Below are 23345 nucleotides of genomic sequence, written 5' to 3' on the forward strand. Positions count from 1 at the left end.
GCTTACAGGGTTGCCAGAAGGGCCATCAAATTTGTCCGCCGTTTTAACGGGCCAAGAAAATAAAGGTTGAAACAAAACGCAAGATCTACTTTTCCTTGGGCAGTGTGCCCAAACAGCGTGAACGGAACAGACGCAAAACCCGGAAAAACAGACATTAAAGACTGAACCGCACCGTTGACGAATTAACAAAAATATTTTTTATGACAGATGGTGGGCACGAGGTTTGAATTGAATTTTTGAATCAATTTTGAAAAATCAACTTGGCGGTCTTTCTTGACATATTGTATCTTAAATGACAGCTCGTTTCAAGGGAACCATAGTTTTATATTTCTTTTTCAAAATAAACAAATGTGCCATGGGTTTCCGATGTACATATCTAGAGTTTTTTTATTAGGTCTCATAAACATATAAAACACAATAGCTTATAGGACCTTTTCAAAAAAATCTTTAGAGCAGACAAAAATAAGAATACGTGCACAACCTGCTAAATCCTGCTGGGCTTTGACCGAAAGTACGGGAAGCAAAAGAGGTGAAACAAGCAAGTTCGGCACGCAGTTCGAGACTGATTTGCCGCGTGTCTTTTGGTCAGTCTGAGTAATAAAACTCGTCTTTGCTCAAATTAGGGTAGCCTTTCTGACAAACTTGAATCAATTTAACAGTAATCTGGCTTATCAACCCAAGCGTGCACAGCTGTCAGATGACATGACATTTATTTGTTCCTTTCTCTTTCTCGCTCATGCATGCAGGTTGCGCCGTAGCCTGAAATTTTCGTCCCCTCCAGTTGGCAACGGCCATTACACATTACTCTCGGTTCGTCGTCGTGTCAGAGCTAGAGATTCTCCTCCTCCATCACACAATCAGCCGTCGTCGCGGAAGAAGAAAAAAGTCTCCATCGAAAATCGTCCGTCGCGAGTTTTACCAGTGGATTTTTGATTGCGGATATTCCCCGGGGGAAAACTCCAAAGAAAGAACGCAGCAGGCCACATTCGGGTGGAGGTCGACGGTCGGTGCCACTTTTGGGATTAATTTGCTGGCGGAGCCTACTGCTCTGAGAGAAAGAAAACTTACGGCACCCGTTCCGGATTACTAGGTGACAACACCCCGCAGAGAAAGAGAGACAGTGAGGAAATGTCCGCGTCCGCGATGAGTCCCGAATAGTAAGTTTTGATCCCCGCGGGAGGGAAAAACTTTTCTTTCTTTGCTGAGTTTTCCATTTTTTCTCTACCCCCGTCCCTCCTCTCCGTGGGGCTCGTGTTCCGTTTTGAACCTCCCCTCCTTGCCGGGGCCTCCCCTAAGCTGCAGCAGCAGCAGCTCCTCCCAACAACAATGACGACGACGATGATGATGACGAAGTCTTCCTGAAATTCGCAACATAAAAAGCTAGCGGGCTTGCGAAATCGAAGCAAACCCGCATCGAAAACAGTCTAATACGTGGAATTTCCAGGAATTACGTCCCAAAAGAGGGAAGTTCTTAATGCGAAATCCTCCTCCAATTTGTTGGACAATCGATTTTGATTTCACTACCCTCCTCCCCACCCGTAATTTTATCCACCCCAAATGTTTGTCGGTCTGTGTGTTTGGGGAGTGATATCAGCGCGAGTCCCCTTAAAGGAAAATATCCTGAAGACTTGATAAGGGCCACCCTTCAACAAAGGAAATTCCAGAACGTCGCAGTAGTCCGGTTCCGATCGCTGGTTCTTTTTGCGACTTTTGTCTGAGGTGGAAGATCGCAGCCAGCCACGGTCTCGTCATCGTTTGCCTTGTGCACTTGTGTGCGTGTGTGTGTGAATGGAGTGACTCACTAGAGTTATCTACGTGCGCATGTATTGCGTGTACGTACACGAAAAAAAGTGAGGTTAAATTTTGTACCGGCCAGCAAAACAAATGGTGTGCTAGTGTGTGTGAGATCGGGCTTAGATAGCTCTCTTGGCGCTCCGCACACAAACACACACTCAAGCATTAGGTTGTGCTTGTGACTGAACGTTGCTCATTCATTGTTTGATAAAGCAGCACAGTAGGCATGTTATGTTGATGTTGTTTTATGATTTTATGCTGCACCAATTTTGGGGTTGGCGTTACGCCTTTAAACGGCTTGCTGCGATGACGATTTGTGCTAAATGTGGAAAACAAAACCGCGAAAAATCATTCAAAGTTCCTTTCTTGGCTTAACGAGTTAAAACTCTGGAAGAACAGAAACGGTGATTAATGGTTGTACGTGATTTGCCGTTGTTTTCATTTTTGCCTCCCCACAAGCACACACACGCACACAAATGAGCGTAAACATTACACATACAAATCCGCGCCCTCCGTTGATGGCTCTCGATTGCAGTTGGTTAATTGCGATGCACTTCTATGAAGTTGTGTACGGCGATCATCATCACCTGGGCCGACTACTCAACACTAGAACTACTAATTGAGATTTCGAGGGCAGAAAATTCGCTTGGGTCGTCCATTTAACAAAGGCTACTTGTCGGGACATTGCTGTAATTTTCAATCAATTAGCATTGGTTAACGTAGAATGGTAGGGCGACGCGTTGACACTTCACAATAAACATAGACCGAGATACCCGAAATATCGGATAGTTTTACGTAGATCGTTTACGAAGCTAGGGGACCATCCATAAACCACGTGGACACATTTTGAAATCAGCACAAAGCGCGCGTCAAGTGCGCGAACTGTGGTGGAAACCACACGGCGTATTCCTGTGGCAGAGCCGTGCGTAAAGTACCTCGAGGAGCAGGACTAGAAGAAAGCGTCCCACTCTCGAGTTTGACCGCTACAGCTGCTGGCGTACGCTAGACTAGCCGCTTCTACGAGCGGTTCTCCCCCGAAACAAGCTGATGTTACCGGTGATGATCTCTTCACGCTTCCCGCGCTTTTTTCGCTCTTGCTGGAGAGATGCTTACCCGCGTTCATGCCTGTCGGAACAAGGCAGATCAATTCCAAGCTCTCAGTGAGCTGATGATGAAGTACATCTACAGCGGATAAGCAGTCTTGTGGAGCGAAGTTTTTTCGGCGCCAAAAGACAACACAAACTGTGATTAAGTTTTAAGTTTTTATATTTCTATCCTTTTCTTTAGCAAATCTCGATTTTTTTCCTCCTCTTGTCAAATATCTTAATGTTAGAATATCCAATTACATCAATAATTATTACACTCGTTGGAAAGGTTTTAAGATAACCTATCCAACGATGAGTCAGACGACGGATCCGGACATAATTTACATACAAATTAATAAGATCCGGCTTTAAAAAATTAACATATATCATAACTTGAGACAGGTTCGCCAGATCATCAATGTTTTAAGCTCATTGAAAACGGAATCGACGTAACACCTTATAATGTGGCCCTCTTAAACCTTGCGGTTTCGTCAACGGATCCACAGGCGTGTATCGTTCTTTTTGCGACAAGACTCCGCCTCCCGGGTCTCCTAAGTGTGAAGGTATGGGCACGGGAGAGGGCACCGAATACCTATATTTACACTTAGAATTTTTGCGTCCGCCCGGGATTCGAACCGGCGACCTCTGGATTGTGAGTCCAGTGCGCGGTCCGATTGATCCACACAGGCAGACGCTCATTGAAAGGTCTTTCGATTACCTTACGAACTATGTATAACATGGTGATATTTAGCACGAATTTAGGTCATTTATCTTATATGCGGATATATGCGAAAAAAAAACTTTTATGTATATAAAAACTACTTATCGAAACTTAAAACAATTCAATAGCATCCTAAAACAAGTCGACTTATTTTGGATTTTTTTTTAATTTTTAAAAATATTTGCAGCAATCTTCATTTTATGCATGATTAATTTGCTTTTTTAAATGTTTCCAAGCTATAACTATATCACTATATCACTGAAAAATTGTTTTGAAAAAATACATACATAATTGTTTGGTCACTCAGTTATTAAAAAAAAAACTATTTTGTTTAAATTTCTTATGTTTTTATTTCTGAAGCACAAATCTAATGTTCCAAATTAAAATTTGATCTCAAAACTATTATTTTTTTTATTTGGACGCTGAACTGATTTATTCAATATTTCATGAACAGCCTTAAGGGCCACTCATAGAACTATTTTTAGAAGCCGTCGCGGGCCGGACGTTGGGCAGTCCTGGGTATAGGGTGTAGGGAAGTCAGGAAGATTGTAAAATGGGTGGGTTTCGGAAAAATCCTCGTTATGTTGTACGTTTTTAAGAAAGGCATTTGGAACACCTTTTAAACGAGTCCGAATAAATAAATCAAACGGTTTAAACACCTTAGTGTTTTTTTGGAGTTGACGAGAAATTAAAAAGAGAGGTGTGAACCAGTAACATGGAGTGAAACTTTCACAGCCCTGTCATGGAATACTTCACAGCAGCTTTGCAGAAAGTTTAACTCCATGTTGCCCTTTTAATTTCTCGATACCCATTTTACTATCGCAGACTTCAGGGTGACACGTTACCATTTACCAACAACCTTACTGGGGTTTTCTTGCCAGATCTCTTTAGGGCTTAAATTAGGCCTGTTGAGAATCTGCCTTCGCCTTGCAGATAGAGCGCTGCAGTCACATATTAGATGTTTTGAAGTTTCGGTTTCACAGGCACAGAACCGACAGATATCGATTTGACTAAGACCTAGATTTTTCAAATGATATCTAGACGGGCAGTGTCCTGTAATAAGCCCGATAAAGATATTCAGCAATTCCCTACGAAAACGGCATAATTCGAAAAATAAGTTTCCGATTGGGCCCGAAATTTTTTTTGTAAACACAGAAACTGAACAACAAATAGAAAAAAATACTTCAAAAACGGAAATTCATTATTATGACTGAGTAGAAACACAAACAATTAGTCTTCAAAAAAATCGAGAGTTCAACAATTTTTATAACTTCATGTTATTTTTAAATTGACAAACGTATAGTTTTGATACTCCGTTTCATCTGGAAATTGCAAAAAGTTAAAGTTAACTGAATCTAAAATTTTATTCCTATTTCTCCCACTTATTTTAAGCAAAATGTTCGAAAAAAATGTTCAAACAATTTTACCATAACTCAAAATTTCTTGTTTTTTTAGTAAAGTAAAAGTAAATCTTTCCCAGTTCCTGAGGGAACACCCTTGAAGAGTATCAGGGCCGGCATTTACAAAGCGGATTCAGTGGCAGTTTCAATCTCAACTTAATGTTAACATGTTAAGGTTAATGTTAACATTCCATAGGTCGCCTCCCTAAGGTGTCGTGATCTTGTTTTTTTTTTGCAATTTCAATATTTTCATCATGTTTTAACGCTTATACTCATACTCACCAAAAAAAGTTCAAGGGCAATATTTGGAAAAAAATATATTTGAAATTACTTAATGAATTTAGTTAAACAATTAAAAATATTTGCAAAAAAACATTGCCAAACTCAAGTTAAAATCAGTTTTCAAATAGAATAGAATAGAGTTTTCAAACAAATAGAATAGAATAGAATCATAACTATAAGCTGGGCACCAGGCTCTATTTTTATATAAGTTTTTCATTAAATTTACCTCTTGTTGATAAACAAAAATGAATAGAGACCATTGGATTCATCTAAAAAATATGAAAATCGGTGTCAACTGCATCCAATATTTATTAAGATTTTGAATGTCTTAAACAGCTATTCCATACTCAAATATATTGAAATTGTGGAAAGATCCTTAAATTTAAAGTATTTAACAAAAGCAGAATTGAGTGAATTTAATTTGAAAATTGTACAAAATATAACAAAATTATTCAAGAGTTAAAATTAATTTTCAAACAAGTTTGCTTGGAATTCCTGACTTTTTCCGATTTTGGCGAATTCCCGACTTTCCCGAATTCCCGACTTGAGTGGCCACCCTGCGTTTGGTCATTAGGGTGGCGCTTCGATAACCCCAGTTTTAATTTTCAAAATCGTATCTCGGAATATTGAAAACATAACTACACCATTTTTGAAATGTTATGTAAAATTTTCCAAGGAATCTGTTAAAAATATTTTCAGACATAGGCTCTTTAGTCCCAAGAACTTGAAAAGAGCATTTGAAGTTTTCATTTCACCTTTGCAAATGCTAGGCTAGATATTGTGTGGCTTTGTTAACCTTAGTGTTACTTGTTTTTAGGGAAAATCGCGTTTATAATGAAAAATCAAGCATTTTCAGAAAAGTGGGGTCTTGCAAAGTGTGGCAATTTCGCTAACGATCATAATGCGTGGTGATTTGTAGTGATTAATTGTGACTGTTATTTTATTTAAACGATTTTTCTAAAAAGAAAAAAAAAAGATGTTCGATATTTTGGATAACTTGAGTTAAATGTTGCAAAAGTTAAAAGTAATGATCAACTGTAATGTAAAAGGGTTTAAACTTTACTTTTCTTCCTGTTTGACCAAAATATTGACCTTAAAAATACTTTTAGGTGATTTTTTGGAATTTTTTGGCAAAATTCGGATAACTGGCAATTTTTTGAGAAAATTATTGTAATTATGCTGTAATATGATTCTAATAGTTTGTTCTATCAATAATACACATATAAGGAGTATTATCAATCAATTAAATCTTATTTTAATCAATTTTTCAAAAGAGCTTTTTGGTTAATTTGAGGAAAAAAGCATGAAAAATTAACTCAGCCCCTATGATTTATGCATCATTCGATTTGTTTATGCGATTGCCACACTTTACAACAACTTTTATCGATGTTAAAACATATTTGACTGAAATAAAAATCTAAAACTGCTAAAAATTTGAATATTTCCAAGCACGCTGTCATTCCGAACATCGTCGCTTAGTGCTTCTACTCGCCACCAGAATGCGTGCACGTTTCTGTCGAATCACTCAATTAAAAACAACATCAAGTCTGTTTGTCCCATCGTTAAACTTCTACGCATAATTGTCCCACCTAGTATTGTCTTACACGGAATCATTATTTTTACGAAGCATTATGTCTTGTTTACCTGTTTTATAGTAAGAGAATCACAAATAAGTGTGATAAACTGCTAACTGGGGCGATTAGGGACACATAGGGCGAATAGGAACCCACGGGACAATTATGCGTAGAAACGCAGAAATCGGTCGAAAAATTTCAATCGCGTTTTTCTCAGTTGCACTTTTTTGAACATGGGACAATTATGCGTAGAACGGCAGTATACTAAAATAGGCATTTTTGATGCACTTTAAAAAAAACGTTTTTTCGATTAATTTTCCAGGGCGCGGGGCAGAATGGACCCACCCTGCGGGGCAGAATGGGTCACCTTAGAAAACAAGCCATTTCGTCTAATACAACGTTGAAGGGAGATAAGAATTGACTTAAGGGACCTATCTAACATAGTTTTCATGAAGTTTGGTCACTTTTATAAAAATAGTCACTTAACAAACAAACATTTTGAAAATTGTGTAAATATGTCGAAATAAAACACTATTTTTACAAATAAGCATCAAAATAATTAAAAAAAAAAACAACTTATGTTGCATTAAACCTGATTTGTGAAGCTACCAGGAATGAAATAATCCATTAAGCTCGAATTTCGTAACTTTTGTTTGTTTTTATAAGGCAGGAAAAGGGTGGTCCATTCTGCCCCCAAGTGGATTTTAATGTCACACTTCCACCATCAAGCCTCTAAATGATTTGAAGGGTCCGTTGTTGTTTGTTTACCTTGGCAGTAACATCCAGTAACGTTATAAGTATTGAACAAACTTTTTCAAACAAACCAACTTTTCAGAAGGCTTATTTAAGAATCTCGAAATAAACAAAATTTGCGTGGTTTTGTCATAAATTTACATTTTGCTCATAATTCGAAAAATACAATGAATTCAAACGGCGTTTACGCGGTGTGGTGATGTTATTTGACGTCCTTCATAAGACCCTTGCCTTACAGTTGGTCTAAATCCATCCTAAAGCCCAAAACCAAGGGTGGCCCATTCTGCCCCCTGCCCCTATTATGTACTGCATATTCCGAAGCCAAGCTCGAAGCGAACAATTAGCAGACATAAACACATTTTGCAGTGTCTTGCGAACCTTCGTGGTGAACGGACACTAGAGCTGCGGTATTTTTACTACCTAAGCTCAGAGTTATTTCAAAACAAAATTCACAGTCTTTTTAAAGACTACCTGAGTTATTTTCCAAAATTCTAAACAGTCTTTTCAAGACTAACCCCACCTGAAATTTTGTTGTATTTTACAAACGAAGCCATCTTTTAAGAGAACTTTGCTTGCAAAATGCGTCAAAACAAAGGTAAACGCAAATCTTCTGAAGATTTGGTCGTTACGTCGGTGAAGCGTTTGAACGCTAAACCGGCTAACGGAAACAGAAAAAGAAAACAGCCTCTTCTGAGGTCTGATTCTGATTCTGAATGTGAGGTCAATCCTCCAATTCCATTGACAAACAGTTTCGGTGTTTTATCCGAAACTGAAGACATGGAACCTTCTCCTCGTACTGAGCCTTCTGCCGTCGAGAAACGAGTAAAGGCTCCGCCAATTGTAGTGACTTCCGTCTCCGATTTGGCCAGCTTTCGAACGCAACTGAAGAATTGCAAGGAAACTTGCAATTTGAAAGTTTCGTTCCAGCTTGGTCGAAGAGGAGAATGTCGCTTGTTGACGGAATCTTTACAAGATCACCAAACTTTTGTTGGTTATTTGAAAAACCACAAACACAATTTCTACACGTATGAGACCAAGAATGCTCGGCCATTCAAGGCGGTCTTGAAAGGTCTCTCCAACGACTTGTCGGTGGATGAGATCAAAAACGAACTTAAGGTGTTGCTTGGCTTTGCCCCATCCCAAGTAATACCAATGAAGAAAAAATCAAACGGGAATATTTCTCGCTTTGGTTTGACTTCACAATTTTATCTGATTCATTTCAACAGAAATGAAATCAACAATTTGAAACTTTTGGACAAAGTTCAGTTTTTGTTCCATGTACGGGTAAAGTGGGAGCATTTTAAGAAACATGGCGGTAATGGCCAGAATCTGACCCAGTGCCGGCGTTGCCAGGCATTCGGTCACGGTACTGATCATTGCGCCATGGTTCCAAAATGCATGGTTTGCGGGGATTCTTCTCACGACAAGGACAATTGTCCCGTGAAAGAAGTCACCCAATTTAAATGTGCAAATTGTGGTGGAAATCACAAATCAAATTTCTGGGATTGCCCCATCAGAAAAAGGTTTTGGATTCTCGTGCTAAGCATCAGCCGAAATCCAAACCGAAATTTTCTCAAAGTCAGGTTGTACCTGCATCTTTAAATCAAACGTTCGTGCTGTCTCACTCGAACAATTCTAGAAATACCCCTACCGTGGAAAAGTTAGGTAACAACAATGGCATTTCTTATGCTAACGTCGTTTCGGGTTCGGGTTCATCCACGAATTTTAAATCCTCTACCAATCTTTCTGAAATTGGGCAGGTACCTCAAATCTCATTTGAAAATTTTTCTGCTGGCAACGCTTTGGGATCTTCTGATCTCGGCGATGTTACGTTTGAAAAAATGACTTTTTTGCAAAACTCACTGTTTGGTTTGATTCAAACAATGAGTAATGCTACATCCATGATGGAAGCAATCCAGATTGGATTAAAATTTGCGAATGATGTTGTTCTTACCCTGAAGTTTAATCATGGATCTAAGTAATTCCATCAATATTATGAATTTTAATGCTCGCTCTTTAAAAGCGAAAGAAAATGAATTTTCAACTTTTACGAGTTCATAACGTGCATGTTGCTGTTATAACCGAAACATTTTAAAAACTGGCACTTATTTGAAAAGTGATCCAGATTATAAAGTTATAACTAATAACCGAATGAATCGAAATGGTGGTGGAGTTGCAATAGTTATCCACCGTAGTATGACTTACAGCACGTGACTTTAAGTTAAAAGTTATTGAAAGTTTGGGCATTGAACTTGAAACTTCTTTTGGGAAAATTATGATTGCAGCTGCATATTTGCCTTTCCAATGCACTGGGGAAAATAAAAATTATTTCAAAGGGGATTTGAATAAACTTACTCGGCATAGATCTCGATTTTTGGTTATCGGTGATTTTAATGCCAAACACCAATCTTGGAATAATTCAAAAGTAAATTCCAATGGTAAAATTCTGTTCAGAGATTGCACTTCTGGTCTTTATTCGGTTTTATACCCGAATGGGCCAACTTGTTTTTCTTCTGTTAGAAATCCATCTACTATTGATTTGGTTTTGACAAATCAAAGTCAGTATTGTGGTCCTTTAGTGACTCATGCTGATTTTGATTCTGATCACCTTCCAGTAACTTTTTCACTTTCTCATGAAGCAGTTACCAGACCCAATAGTTCTGTGTTTAATTACCACAAAGCTAATTGGGACAGGTATCAGCATCATATTGAGAATAATTTAAATCATGATTTTGTTTTAGAAACCAAAGCTGATATTGATTCAGCCTTGGAATCTTTAACTAATGCAATTTTGGATGCTAGGAATATTGCTATTCCTAAAGTCCAAGTCAAATTTGATTCTCCCATTATTGATGACGATCTTCAGCTTCTGATTCGTCTGAAAAATGTTCGCCGAAGACAGTATCAACGTTCTCGTGATCCTGCACTGAAGCGAATTCAAAAGATTTGCAAAAGGTTATTGACCACAGATTCACTCTCCTGCGAAATGAAAAGTTCGCAAGAGATGTCGAACAAATTAAACCTTATTCCAAACCTTTTGGAAACTTTCAAAGGTTCTTAAGAAACCTCAAAAACCATCCCTTCTTTAAAAGATGGTGATAATATTCTATTAACTAATGGGAAAAAGCTCAAAAACTTGCTCAGCAGTTTGAGAGTGCTCATAATTTCAACTTGAATGTTTTGAGTCCTATTGAAAATCAAATTTCAATAGAATTTCAGAATATTGTTGAACAAGAATTTTCATCAGATGAAGTTTTTAATACGGATCTGAATGAAATAAAATCTATTATCAAAAAATTTAAAAATATGAAAGCCCCTGGTGAGGATGGCATTTTTTACATTTTAATTAAAAAATTACCAGAAGCAACTTTAAGTTGCTTGGTCAAAATTTTCAACAAATGTTTTGATTTGGCATATTTTCCCAGTAGTTGGAAAAATGCCAAAGTAATTCCGATTTTGAAACCGGATAAAAATCCTGCTGAAGCCTCAAGCTATCGGCCCATTAGTTTGCTTTCATCTATTAGTAAATTATTCGAAAGAATAATTCTTAATAGAATGATGACGCACATTAATGAAAATTCAATTTTCGCTGATGAGCAGTTTGGATTTCGCCTTGGGCATTCAACTACTCATCAGTTGTTGAGAGTTTCAAATTTAATTCGAAGCAACAAATCTGAGGGCTATTCTACTGGCGCTGCTCTTCTAGACATAGAAAAAGCATTTGACAGTGTTTGGCATAAAGGTTTGATTGCGAAATTGAAAAGGTTTAATTTTCCGATTTATATCGTGAAAATTATTCAAAATTATTTGACGGATCGTACTCTGCAGGTATGTTATCAGAATAGCAAATCTGATCAACTACCTGTACGTGCTGGCGTCCCTCAAGGAAGCATTTTGGGTCCAATTTTATACAATATTTTTACTTCTGACTTGCCTGATTTGCCCCAGGATGTCAGAAATCACTTTTGCTGATGACACAAGCATCTCCGCCAAAGGCAGAAGCCTTCGTGTCATCACAAGAAGATTACAAAAAGCTTGGATATTTTCAATTCTTATTTGAAAGAATGGAAAATTACTCCAAATGCTGCAAAAACTCAACTTATTATTTTCCCTCACAAACCAAGGGCTGATTTTCTTAAACCAAAAGTCATCACATTATAAAGATGAATGAGGTAAATTTAAAGTGGGAGGATCAAGTGAAATATCTTGGACTTGGTTTTGACAAAAACCTTACTTACAAGGATCACATTGAAAGTATCCAGGTTAAATGTAACAAATATATTAAATGTTTGTATCCACTTATAAACAGGAATTCTAGACTTTGTCTCAAGAATAAACTGTTAATTTATAAACAAATTTTCAGACCTGCCATGCTTTATGCTGTGCCGATCTGGACAAGCTGTTGCTTAACCAGGAAGAAAAAACTTCAGAGGATTCAGAACAAAATTCTGAAAATGATTCTGAAACTTCCTCCCTGGTTCAGCACCAGTGAACTTCATCAATTAGCCGAAGTTGACACTTTGGATGTTATGTCCAATAAGATAATTGATGCATTTCGACAAAAATCATTGCAGTCTTCAGCTGCATTGATCCGCTCTTTATATAGTTTATAAGTTAGTTTTAAGGTATCCCTTTTCCCTTTTGTACATGTAGGACCTCCTACATTTGAAATCACTGAATAGCGAAAGCTACAATATTTCATGAATAAATGAAAGTTGCTAGTATTTAAAATTGAGGTGAAAAGTCATCGTTTGTGATTGGACACTCAATAATATTTTAACTGAATGAATGTACATGGAAAAGAAATTGAATAAATATAAATTTAAAAAAAAAAAAAAACACATTTTTGCACATCAATTTGTGCCAACAAGGATATACCACCCACGATGGAAAACTACTTCAGCAACCAAACAAAGACAACAAAACTCGATAAATTAGGGCTTAACCTGCCGGCGAGGGCTTCTTCTCCGCGTTTGTCTATCGTTCCCGGAAAAACTAGGTGTGCTTGCTGTTGTGCCCGGTCCGGTCTGGCTGGCTTCCTTTAAAGTGAAACAGGTTGCGATTCTATTAAACGTCGACGACTACTTGCATTGCTATGCTTTACCCGCAGATTATCGGGCTTGCAAAAATACTAATAGAATTGTGTTTCTTTTGCTTGTTTTTTCCCCTTCCAGTGACTACCTTTTCAAACTGCTGCTGATTGGAGACTCGGGTGTGGGAAAGTCTTGCCTTCTGCTGAGATTTGCTGTGAGTATTTTGTGCGTGAAGTTTGAGGATTTAATAATGCTAATCAATTTTGTCTCGATCGTTTTCTTCATCTACCAACCAACCAGGATGATACATACACGGAAAGCTATATCAGCACAATCGGCGTAGATTTTGTAAGTGCTACTGTTGTAATAATTTGCTTGAAACGTGACTAAATGAAGCTTATCTTTTTCCACAGAAAATTAGGACCATTGACTTGGACGGCAAAACAATCAAACTGCAAATTGTAAGTCAAATCTCGCGGGTAGATGTTTCTCAATTCAAAATTCTAACCAAACTTTCCCTCCCAAAACACACACAGTGGGACACGGCCGGCCAGGAGCGCTTCCGTACGATAACGTCGTCGTACTACCGGGGCGCGCACGGCATCATCGTGGTGTACGACTGCACCGACCAGGAGTCGTTCAACAACGTCAAACAGTGGCTGGAGGAGATCGAGCGCTACGCCTGCGAGAACGTGAACAAGCTGCTGGTGGGCAACAAGTGCGACCTGCAGACGAAGAAGGTGGTCGACACCACCACGGCTATGGTGAGTTGTTTTTCTTTTGTGGGTTGTATACCAAGTCTCTTCTGCTACAAGATTGTAGTTTTTCTGAGAAAACTGCAATTCGGTACCAGAGGAGAACTTGGAACGATACAAACGAGCTCGGGAACTATCATCGTCGCATACAAGAAACCACTGCAAGTACTCAAGGGGACGCACTTTCCAGAATCAACTTAAAGAGAGAAGGGGGTGGGGTGTAGCAAAAAATTCAACACTTCAACCAGTTCAGTGATTCTCGAACAAAGTAGAAAAAGGCAGTTTAGTGAAAAACTGAATAAAGTGTCATTCCAATTCTGTACTTCGGACTAAACAGACGTCTGTCCTCCCAAGCTGTTATGGGCACAGACTACGCCAAAACGGGGAATCAACTGTGGTCGAACCGCAAATTTTTTGAAGAGTTCATGAATTAGTGTCATTCCAATTTTGTACTTCGAACTGAACAAAAGAACAACGTGACACACGAGAGACGTAGCGAGCGACCACACTAAGCCGTTTTTCGAGGGCTACCAGTGCACTGCTGATACCAGAGAGATTAAGACACGCCGACATTTCTCACAGCGAATATGGACGCAGAACAATTAACCAAGGTGGTCACTCTAGTCGAAAATTTGGCAAAATCTACCCAAAATCGCGAAAAAATCGGGAATCTGTGAATTTTTTTCATAAGGTTTGGAAATGTCAGGAATTCCGAGCAAACTTGATTGAAAACTATTTCTAACTCTATTAATTTTGTTTTTTTCTAAATTTTGACGAAGAACTGCAGCTGCAGCAAAAAGTCGACGAGCGGAGCTCAGGTCTGCTCGCATGCGCCACCAAGTGAAGGCTAGGGGAACTAGGCTTCCCTACATAAGCAAAGAATTCTTCGTCCGGTCTTCGTCATTTTGGTTATGTTCGTGACATAACCGCTGCACCTTTTTTATTCTTTTTAATTTAATTTTTAACCTTTGTTTTATGCCCTCCCTCGACTTTGGTCAGAATCGAAGGACATAAACATAAAAAATAAATGAATAGATTATCGTCTATTGAAAAAAACTTAACTATCAAGTGGAATCCAAAGGTTTTCCTATTAATATAAAATAAAATGGAGAAACCATTTATTCTTGTTTACAAAATAAAAATAAGGCCGTTGCAAATATTTTTTCAAAAAACTTAAAAAAAATTAAAGGAAGTAGAAGGCTAACCAACTGAAAACAATTAGAAATTCATTTTCCTGCGTTTTAAATCATATTTAGCATGTCTGGGATCGATCAAAAATATTTTCAATTTTTGTGGAATTCCAAGGTATAGCACCGCAAAAAGATTTTTTCGGCAAAAAAAATCTCATCAATACTTGGATATTTTTAAAACTAATGATTGCAAAAAAACACTTTTTTTTATTCAAATGTTGAGACCATGGCTTGTTATTTCAATTATAATTATTTTTTTTAAATTTTTAAATTCTTAAATTCTTAAATTCTTAAATTCTTAAAGTCTTAAATTCTTAAATTCTTAAATTCTTAAATTCTTAAATTCTTAAATTCTTAAATTCTTAAATTCTTAAATTCTTAAATTCTTAAATTCTTAAATTCTTAAATTCTTAACTTCTTAAATTCTTAAATTCTTAAATTCTTAAATTCTTAAATTCTTAAATTCTTAAATTCTTAAATTCTTAAATTCTTAAATTCTTAAATTCTTAAATTCTTAAATTCTTAAATTCTTAAATTCTTAAATTCTTAAATTCTTAAATTCTTAAATTCTTAAAGTCTTAAATTCTTAAATTCTTAAATTCTTAAATTCTTAAATTCTTAAATTTTTAAATTCCTAAATTCTTAAATTCTTAAATTCTTAAATTCTTAAATTCTTAAATTCTTTAGTTCTTAAATTCTTAAAATCTTAAATTTTTAAATTCTCAAATTCTTAAAATTCATTGATTCTTAAATTCTCAAATTCTTTAATTCCCAAATTCTTAAATTCTTAATTTCTTAAATGTTCAAATTCTTGATTTTGAATTTATTTTTTTGATTTTTTTTTTATAAAAATAGTGTTTTTGAATGTTGGATTTTCGGGTTTTTCGTAAATTTGTATTTTCGAATTTCTAAATTTCAGATTTTTATTATTGAGTTTTCAGTCAAAAATAGTTATTTGTATGATAATTGTCAAGTTTTTTTCACTATGGTTTACTTCATTTCAATCCCGTCCGTATGGATCAATTCGACAGCGCACTGGACTCACAATCCAGAGGTTGCTGGTTGGTGCTAGCAATAGTGGCCAACACGTGGGCCGACAGCTATAAAGACAACTTCTTTTTTACTCCATTTCGACCAAAAACTATATCTGTCCTCTTTATTTCAAAATTCAAAATTGGATTTTCAAAATTATTACAGTAGTTGTTCGGTAACTGGGCGTTGTTTAACTGGGCTGCTTTTTAACTGGGCGCTCGATAACTGGGCCGTAGCCCAGTTAAAAAGCAGACAAACGTCATAAAACTATAACAAACCGAAATCATCATGGTCAAAAAAAAACCGAAAAATCATGGTCAACAAATAAAAAAACTTTTTTCAAACTTTTATGTAATTTCAAGTCACAACTAAATAAATATGAAAAGTAATCATTGTAAACCAATTTGAGTAACTTTTATTTTTATATTTCATCAAATAAATATTATGCATCGGTAATCCCCTCGTTATTTTTCGTTCAGCCCAGTTAGCGAACAGCATTCAATGGCTGGGCTACGTTCTCAGCCCAGTTACCGAACAACTACTGTATATCGAATACAAGATTATTAAAACGTTTGTGATATTCAGTCGCATTCAAAACGGGAAATTCCAATTCTTCGATTTTTCATCAGAACATATTGCAAGCACCGCGCGAAGAAACGTCAAACGCCACTTATCGTTTTGTTACTTTCAAGCTACGTAACACTTAAGAAAAATCTTTTCATGGCCCCTTTCCTGACCGTTTCTTGGGCGGTTTTTTTTTCTATGGAGTTTTGTGTTCCTTCCGATCTGCGTATCAGCCTTTACAATACAACTATTCAAAATATTTTTAAATGAAATGAAAAAAAATTATAATAAAAAGTATTAGCTTTTATTAAATATAGGTGGCAGATTATTTTTTATTTATAAAATACAAAAAAATTATAAATTTCCCATTTTTTTTATTTTATAAAGCCGTTTTGAACCAAAGTACTGATGTCTTCAATATTCATTAAAATTTGATAATCAAAATAAATGCATCTTCAACCAAAACAAATACAAATAATTCTAAAAATCGCTGAAAAAATTATGAACTCTTTCAAAAATTTGAAAATGATATTTTATTGATGTAAGCAAACAATTAGGACATATAATGCAATTGGAAGCATGTTCTATCATGCTAGAACACAGTTTCATTGATTTTGATCAACAAAACGGCTAAAATTGGAAAATGAATAAATTATATCCCTGCGGTGGGCTTGATTCAGTAGCCAAATTAGCTCCCAGCGCACTATGGGGTATTTCCATATAAGCGAGCGGCCAAAAATATTTTTGCTTTTTTGTGACTTTTTTGTGTTGTTTGTACTAAGTATAATAAAAACAAATGAATTTTGATATTCTTCCAAAAAAGTTTAATTTTCGATTTTTTCATATATTTGAGGCCACATGCATTAAAATGGTGAATTTTAATATTCTTGCTCTATTTGATGCACGGAATGGCGGTTTATGCTATGTTAAAGTTTCTGATTTACGTTCAATCTCCCTCCCCTTTTTCTTGAGTTAAAATCCACCTCTCTTTGAAGACCCCCCCCCCCTCCTTCCCCTCCAATTAAAATTTGATTTTTGCGGTGTTTTAGAATTTTAGACGGTTTATTTTATGGAACATTGTATGGATTCTCGCCCACGTTTTTTGTTGATCCACTTGCAAAATTCACGTTTTCCACGATAAATTCTTCTAAATCAAAATCACTATGTAACCGATTGTCTTTAGATTACTTAAAATATGAACTTCTTCTATGGGCTTTTGTATACCTCGTTTTGAAGCTACAGAACAGCATGCGTAGTTTTTCCTCTGTGGGTTTTCCTGAGTTGATCATGTGATGATTCTGCAATGTTGTAATTCTTACAAATATACTCGAAAGCAGTTCTCCCTTGGGCATGAGTAAGGACCTCGACGCCGTTAGCAATGTTGGCTTTAAAATAAAATTTCGTGATAATATCACTTCCCCCCAGCCAACATTTTTGCCATGCGAAGCGGGCCTCGACGCTGTGTCTAGGTTTAATTCCTAGCTAGGAGCCATCAGTGTCTTAAGAGGTGGTCCCAAGGCCGAGTAGGAGTTCATGAAGCAAATCAAATTAGTCGTCTCCCACCCCTTTTAAATTGAAAAATGAACTCTGAAACCAGCGCTTACTCACAACAGAAACAGAGGCCTCTTCTAGGCATTGTAGGATAGAATAGATTTTGAAATTTATTTAAAAAAATTATTATTACGTAGCATTTTGATATGTCAAAATTTCCATAGAGTCTCGGTCAATCAATAGTGCGATGATATCGGACAAAATTCGTTAATCTGTTGAACTAACGGTTTTGGATTATGGTTGTATCGACCATTGTTGCGAATCGAGGGTCTACTGGAGTCTTGACGATCAAATGGAGCCTAACATTTCAAAAGGGTGCATGGGTTTTGTGAACAGGAGTGTGTCTCCTTCACTCAAATGACAGTTTACATAAGGTATAATAGAGATGCACTCTTGTTTGCAAAGCTCTATGCCCTAATGAAATGAATGGCATGAAATAGTCGTCTTAATTACTAGTGTTCAACTTATGAACTGTTCATTTATGTTTATTGGTTTTTGGAAGCGGCAAGACTGGTTTAAAAACAAGATCCTTTATCTTATTTGGCGTTATAATAAAACATTCGGGGATTTGAGATTAAATTTACTTTCAGACAGTTTAGTTTAGGTTGTTGATTAAAGTTAGATAGTTTTCCGTCGATGAATAATTGGACTGAAATGATTAGTTGATTTGAACGAAGTGTAACATTTCATTGGCAGATCTGTTTCTAGTTGTAATGTACGACAAGACTATTGACGGACGTGACAGGTCGGCAGTTAGTTTTCATCTTTTTTTCTCTAGTATTTTTTATTTCCTTTAAATTTGGAATACATCATAGGTTTGTTTTGTATAGATCTCCGATTAGTTACATTTTCTTATTTAATTAACTAATAATGTAATTTATTCCGGGCCTTCTTACTTTGAATCACAATTTCAGATTTTCTTTATTCAGTGTTAAACTTAGATTACCGTAACTGCTCAAATCATCCAAGTTCTTACTACTCACATCAACACTAATTTTCTTTCCTCCCTCCCGATCCCCTATATCTTCCGGTGGTGTTCATTTGGTATGCAATACTAGTTCGGCCACTACCCTTTTTTCCACAAGAAACCGGACTTGGACTGACTTGAGGCCGCGTCCCCCACCTTGCTCCGTAAAACGAAAACGAAACGAAATATACTCGAAAGCAGTTCTCACGTTTTCAGAATAGTGCTTCGTTATATCGTACGAAGGGACACTACGGTATTATTATCCATACTTTCAAAAGAACACAACAACAAACTGATATGAATATTCGACGAATCGTTTCTGTAAAATACTTGGAATAGGAATTTCTAATTTTATTAAACGTACCTAAGTACCAACAAAGTCATGAATATCAAATCAATTTCAAAACATACATAGCAGGTACGTCATTTCTGCCTCCGCAGGTAAATAATGTGATTTTAACCAAGCGTATACGCGAAATCATTAATTTTCTTGCATGAATCAAAATGTTCAAAATGGCATAACTCAAAAGTGCACATAAGTGCACTTTGAAATTGGAGACAAGTTAGGACATGGTTCAAATTTTAAGCTGCAAAATTTTCAGATCGCACAAATGCACACAAAAGTACTCCATTAACAAAGTTGAAAAAACTAAATTTTGAATAAAAATCCATCTTTTTTGATTTTTATTATTTTTTTTAGCCTGTAAAAGTGTGTTTTGTAAAATGTTATTGAAAAGTTGAATCAATTACCTTTCTGAATATACATAATGATGCAGGAAAAAATACAAAAACAGCTGCACAGTACAATTATGAAAAATAATCATTTTTTTGTCAAAAAACTTGTTTTTTCTTACCATTTTCGCCTTTGAAGGTCTGCAATTCAGTGAAATTTGAACCTACAACTTTCAAACTCCGGATTTTTCTTAGTTAGAATGTTTTTTTTTCGAAAAAAAATACCAAAAAAAATAATTAGAGTATGTCGGTTTTTCGATTTATGGCCGCCTGAAACCCCATAGTGCAGCGGTGCGGAAACGTGCATTAGGTACGGAGCAAAGCTAAAACTGAGGATCCAACCGATAGGTTTGCCACGCAATTAGATCTCTGCGGTGGAGATGCCTAAGAAACTCAACCGGTAACTGCACTGGAATTCACGAAGATACGGATCAAAGTTGTCTTAACGTTCCGGAGATATACCTACAATTGGAGGTTCAAGAAAGATTGCAAATCAAAGCCCAACATAGAGAAGCCTGGTTTTATCTTGTTGATACAGCACATGTGACATGAACTCGCTATTGACGGTTCCTTTTCCCACCTCCCTCTCACTTTTCCCAGGAATACGCGAACCAGCTCGGCATCCCGTTCCTGGAGACGTCCGCGAAGAACGCCACCAACGTGGAGCAGGCATTCATGACGATGGCGGCGGAGATCAAGAACCGCGTCGGACCCCCCTCGAGCGCAGCGGAAGCGCCTAGCGCCGTCAAGATCGACAAGAGCCGCAACGTCGAGGCCAAGGGCGGCTGCTGCTGAACAGCTGGTTGTGCCCCAGCAGATGGAGACGGAGGAGGAGACAGTAGGTGGTGGTGGTGGTCACGCACGCAGACGACAGACGGTGGTGGAGGCGGTTGGAGGACGTTGGCAGCCCCCAAAGGAAAGGAAAGCAAACAGAAGCAGACCGGTTTGGTTTGCGCTCCGGTTTATTGATATATATATTGATTATGATTTTTGTGTCTTGTACATTTCCCCTTCTTGAAATAAAGATGAAACAAGTGCGCGTGTTTTTGCCGCCGCAGCAAGAATAAAGAAAAAAAAATAAACAATTGATTAAACAAAACAACAACACAAGAGGGCTTCAGCTTCTTCCTCTCTAAGCTAATTACTACTACTATTATATTATTCAAACACAAACACAGACATCTCTCAGCAAACACAACAACATTGATGATCTTCACTGTCCAACACGAGAGGGGCCGATTTAACAAATTTAATTAGAGAAAAACATCAAAAGTAATAACCAGTTTAGTATGATTTAACCAGCAGTAATAGAACAGACAGACACGCGTGAGGAGCGAAATAGTGAAGAGGTAAAACAATGGGAGGTGAAAATAAAGAAAAAACGCTAGCGTAAGGAGAAAAATATTATTCATTAGAGGAAATACTTTTACTAGAGAGAACCAACCAAGAGAATGAAAAGAAGTAAAAAAATTCAAAATGATTAGAACATTAACAAATGGTGAAGCAAAGTCTTAAAAAGTGTTTGAAGGCATTACCAGCAGAAAAAATATACACAATTTAGCCACGCAATTATACGCGCGAAAGCATGGTAAATGAATTCAACAATAAACTTTGTAAAACTGCAGATTTGTTGTCCCACTTTTCATTTTTGTCTCCAGCGACACAACGTTGGTCTCGATTCCGCCGGCCGCTGCTGTCCTCCGCTGTCTTCGAGTTGCGCCCCCCCAATTTTTCAAAATACCTAAATCTGCAAAATATAATACAAAGAAATCCTTAACAACACCTTTAAAAAACCGGTGATGCATGAAATCGCGAAATTCCACTAGTAATAGCGAAAAACAAAACATTAGTTCGTCCTCTTTAACACTTTTTAATACAAGTAATAAAAAAAAAGAAGAAGATAACACTAGCTTTTTGTCTGTGAGAAATTAAAGAAAAAATTAAAAAAAAACATCAATTGCAGAATTTTAGTTTTATTCGTCTTTTCCGTGTCTACACTATTTTAGTTGAATGAGAGAAAGATTATATCGGAATATGTATTTATACGTTTAAACAAAATAATTAAAGCAACAAAGTAAGAAAAAACAAACGAGCTAGAAGGCTTGAATTTGCTGCAATTTCATCCGTTCACTTTGGCATTTTCCAACCCATTTTCATTCTTTTCATTAAATCGTTAAAATGTAGAGCTAAAGCAACATTGAGCAAGCAAATAAAAATGTGATTCGCAACAGATTATTTTTCCCCACTAGAACAACAAGCAAGTTTCCAAATCGGTTACACTTTTCATCACCACCATCCACAATTTTCAAAATGAAAAGCACCAAACCGCGAAATGAGCGAAGAGAGAAAAACGAACCGAAACCACGATAATATTGATTGATTGGAACGATTTTGGGCCGACTGGAGGGATTCGAAAGAGGTGAACAACATTCAAGCAAAAATGTGGAAAACGATTTCCACTGAGAAATACCAGCAAAGGACGGAAAACTCGTAAATAAAAAAAAGTTGAAAATTATGTAAAATTTTCCGTGTGTGTGTTTCTCTGTTTGAAGAAAGGTCCTTGAATGAATCGTAGTTTTCCGAAATTTACATCTTTTGATGTCAACGACTATGTACCTGATTTCATTTCAGCTTCAATCGCCATGAAATTGAGGCGAGGAGCTTGAACTGTATTTATGTATTTTTTTCAAGTCTCTGAATTTGTGTATCGCTAAATTTTTGAACTTAAGAAAAAAATATTTTCTTATAATTATTATTTTATTATTTTTGTTTATTATTTTCTGCAGCATCTAAGTTTTCGTTTTTGCCTTCCTCACCTTACTGAGGAAAGGCTATAAAATCACTCGAAAAATGAACTTATTAATTTGACCTCGTAGACCCACCTTCGCGTATACATATCGACTCAGAATCATGTTCTGAGCAAATGTCTGTGTGGATGTGTGTAGGTAAGTGGACAAAAAAATTGTCACTCGATTATCTCCGGACTGGATGAACGGATTTTGACCCTATTAGTCTCATTCGATCCGTCTTGGGGTCCCATAGGTCTCTATTTAAAATCAGCATGTTTAGTTAAGTACTTCGAAAGTTATGCTAAAAAACGATTTTGGCGTATGTCCGGAAGATTGTAAAAAGGGTGAAAACCTATCATGTTAAACATTTTCAGAAAGGTATTAAAAATACCATTCCAATGAGCCCAAAAAATGAAGATCTGACAACCCTATCAAAAGTTATCAGCACTTAAGTGTTATTTATACACTTTTTGGAGGCCGAATCTCAGATATTTCGATGAAAATGATGTCCGGGTCCCGAACGGGACGCGTCGTTAGTTAGATAATTGAAAGACCTTTCAAATGAGCCTAAAACATCGAATACCTGACAACCCTATCAAAATTTATTAGCACTTCAGTGTTATTTATAAACTTTTAGGAGGCCGGATTGTCTGAATCTTCCACATCGTTAGATAGGTTTTTAATCAGTCCTTGCCGATGAGCCAGAGATATTGAAGGTCTGCGAACCCTATCAAAGGAAAAGATTAATAAAGTTGATTTGTTAAACATAGTTAAGGGGGAATGTTGCTATTTTTACTGAATTTATTGACTTTATGAATGTGAGAAAGGCACCAACCACCTAAAGGTGTATTTATTAAAGTTTTTATATATGTATTGAGATTATTGAATTTTGGATCTCAATATTTTATGTTTTCAATTCATGTTGTTAAAATTCTTAAATCTGCCATTTCTTAGAGTATTACATTACAGAATTCAAATTTCGAAGTTTTTGTATTCTTTTTATTTTGATTTTTTAAATACTTTGAATTATTGAACGTTGATTTTTGCTTTTAAATTTCATAATTTTAAAAATTGTTGAATTTTCAAAACTCAAAATTTGAGCATGAGCATGTGGTTGACTGCC

The 23345-nt window shown here is 36.5% G+C and overlaps 1 protein-coding gene across 1 annotated transcript; it reads left to right on the forward strand.

Annotated features, from left to right (window-relative positions):
* The first annotated feature begins 764 nt into the window (after positions 1-764).
* LOC6037400 (ras-related protein Rab-1A) lies at positions 765-21955 on the forward strand. Its single transcript, XM_038258977.1, has 6 exons — positions 765-1157; positions 12784-12856; positions 12943-12990; positions 13056-13103; positions 13179-13406; positions 20034-21955. Exons 1-6 carry the CDS (start codon positions 1129-1131, stop codon positions 20226-20228), a joined length of 621 nt encoding a protein of 206 aa, XP_038114905.1. The 5' UTR covers positions 765-1128; the 3' UTR covers positions 20229-21955.
* The last annotated feature ends 1390 nt before the right edge of the window (positions 21956-23345 follow it).

Source organism: Culex quinquefasciatus, chromosome 1 (assembly GCF_015732765.1).
Source record: "Culex quinquefasciatus strain JHB chromosome 1, VPISU_Cqui_1.0_pri_paternal, whole genome shotgun sequence".
Classification (NCBI taxonomy): domain Eukaryota; kingdom Metazoa; phylum Arthropoda; class Insecta; order Diptera; family Culicidae; genus Culex; species Culex quinquefasciatus.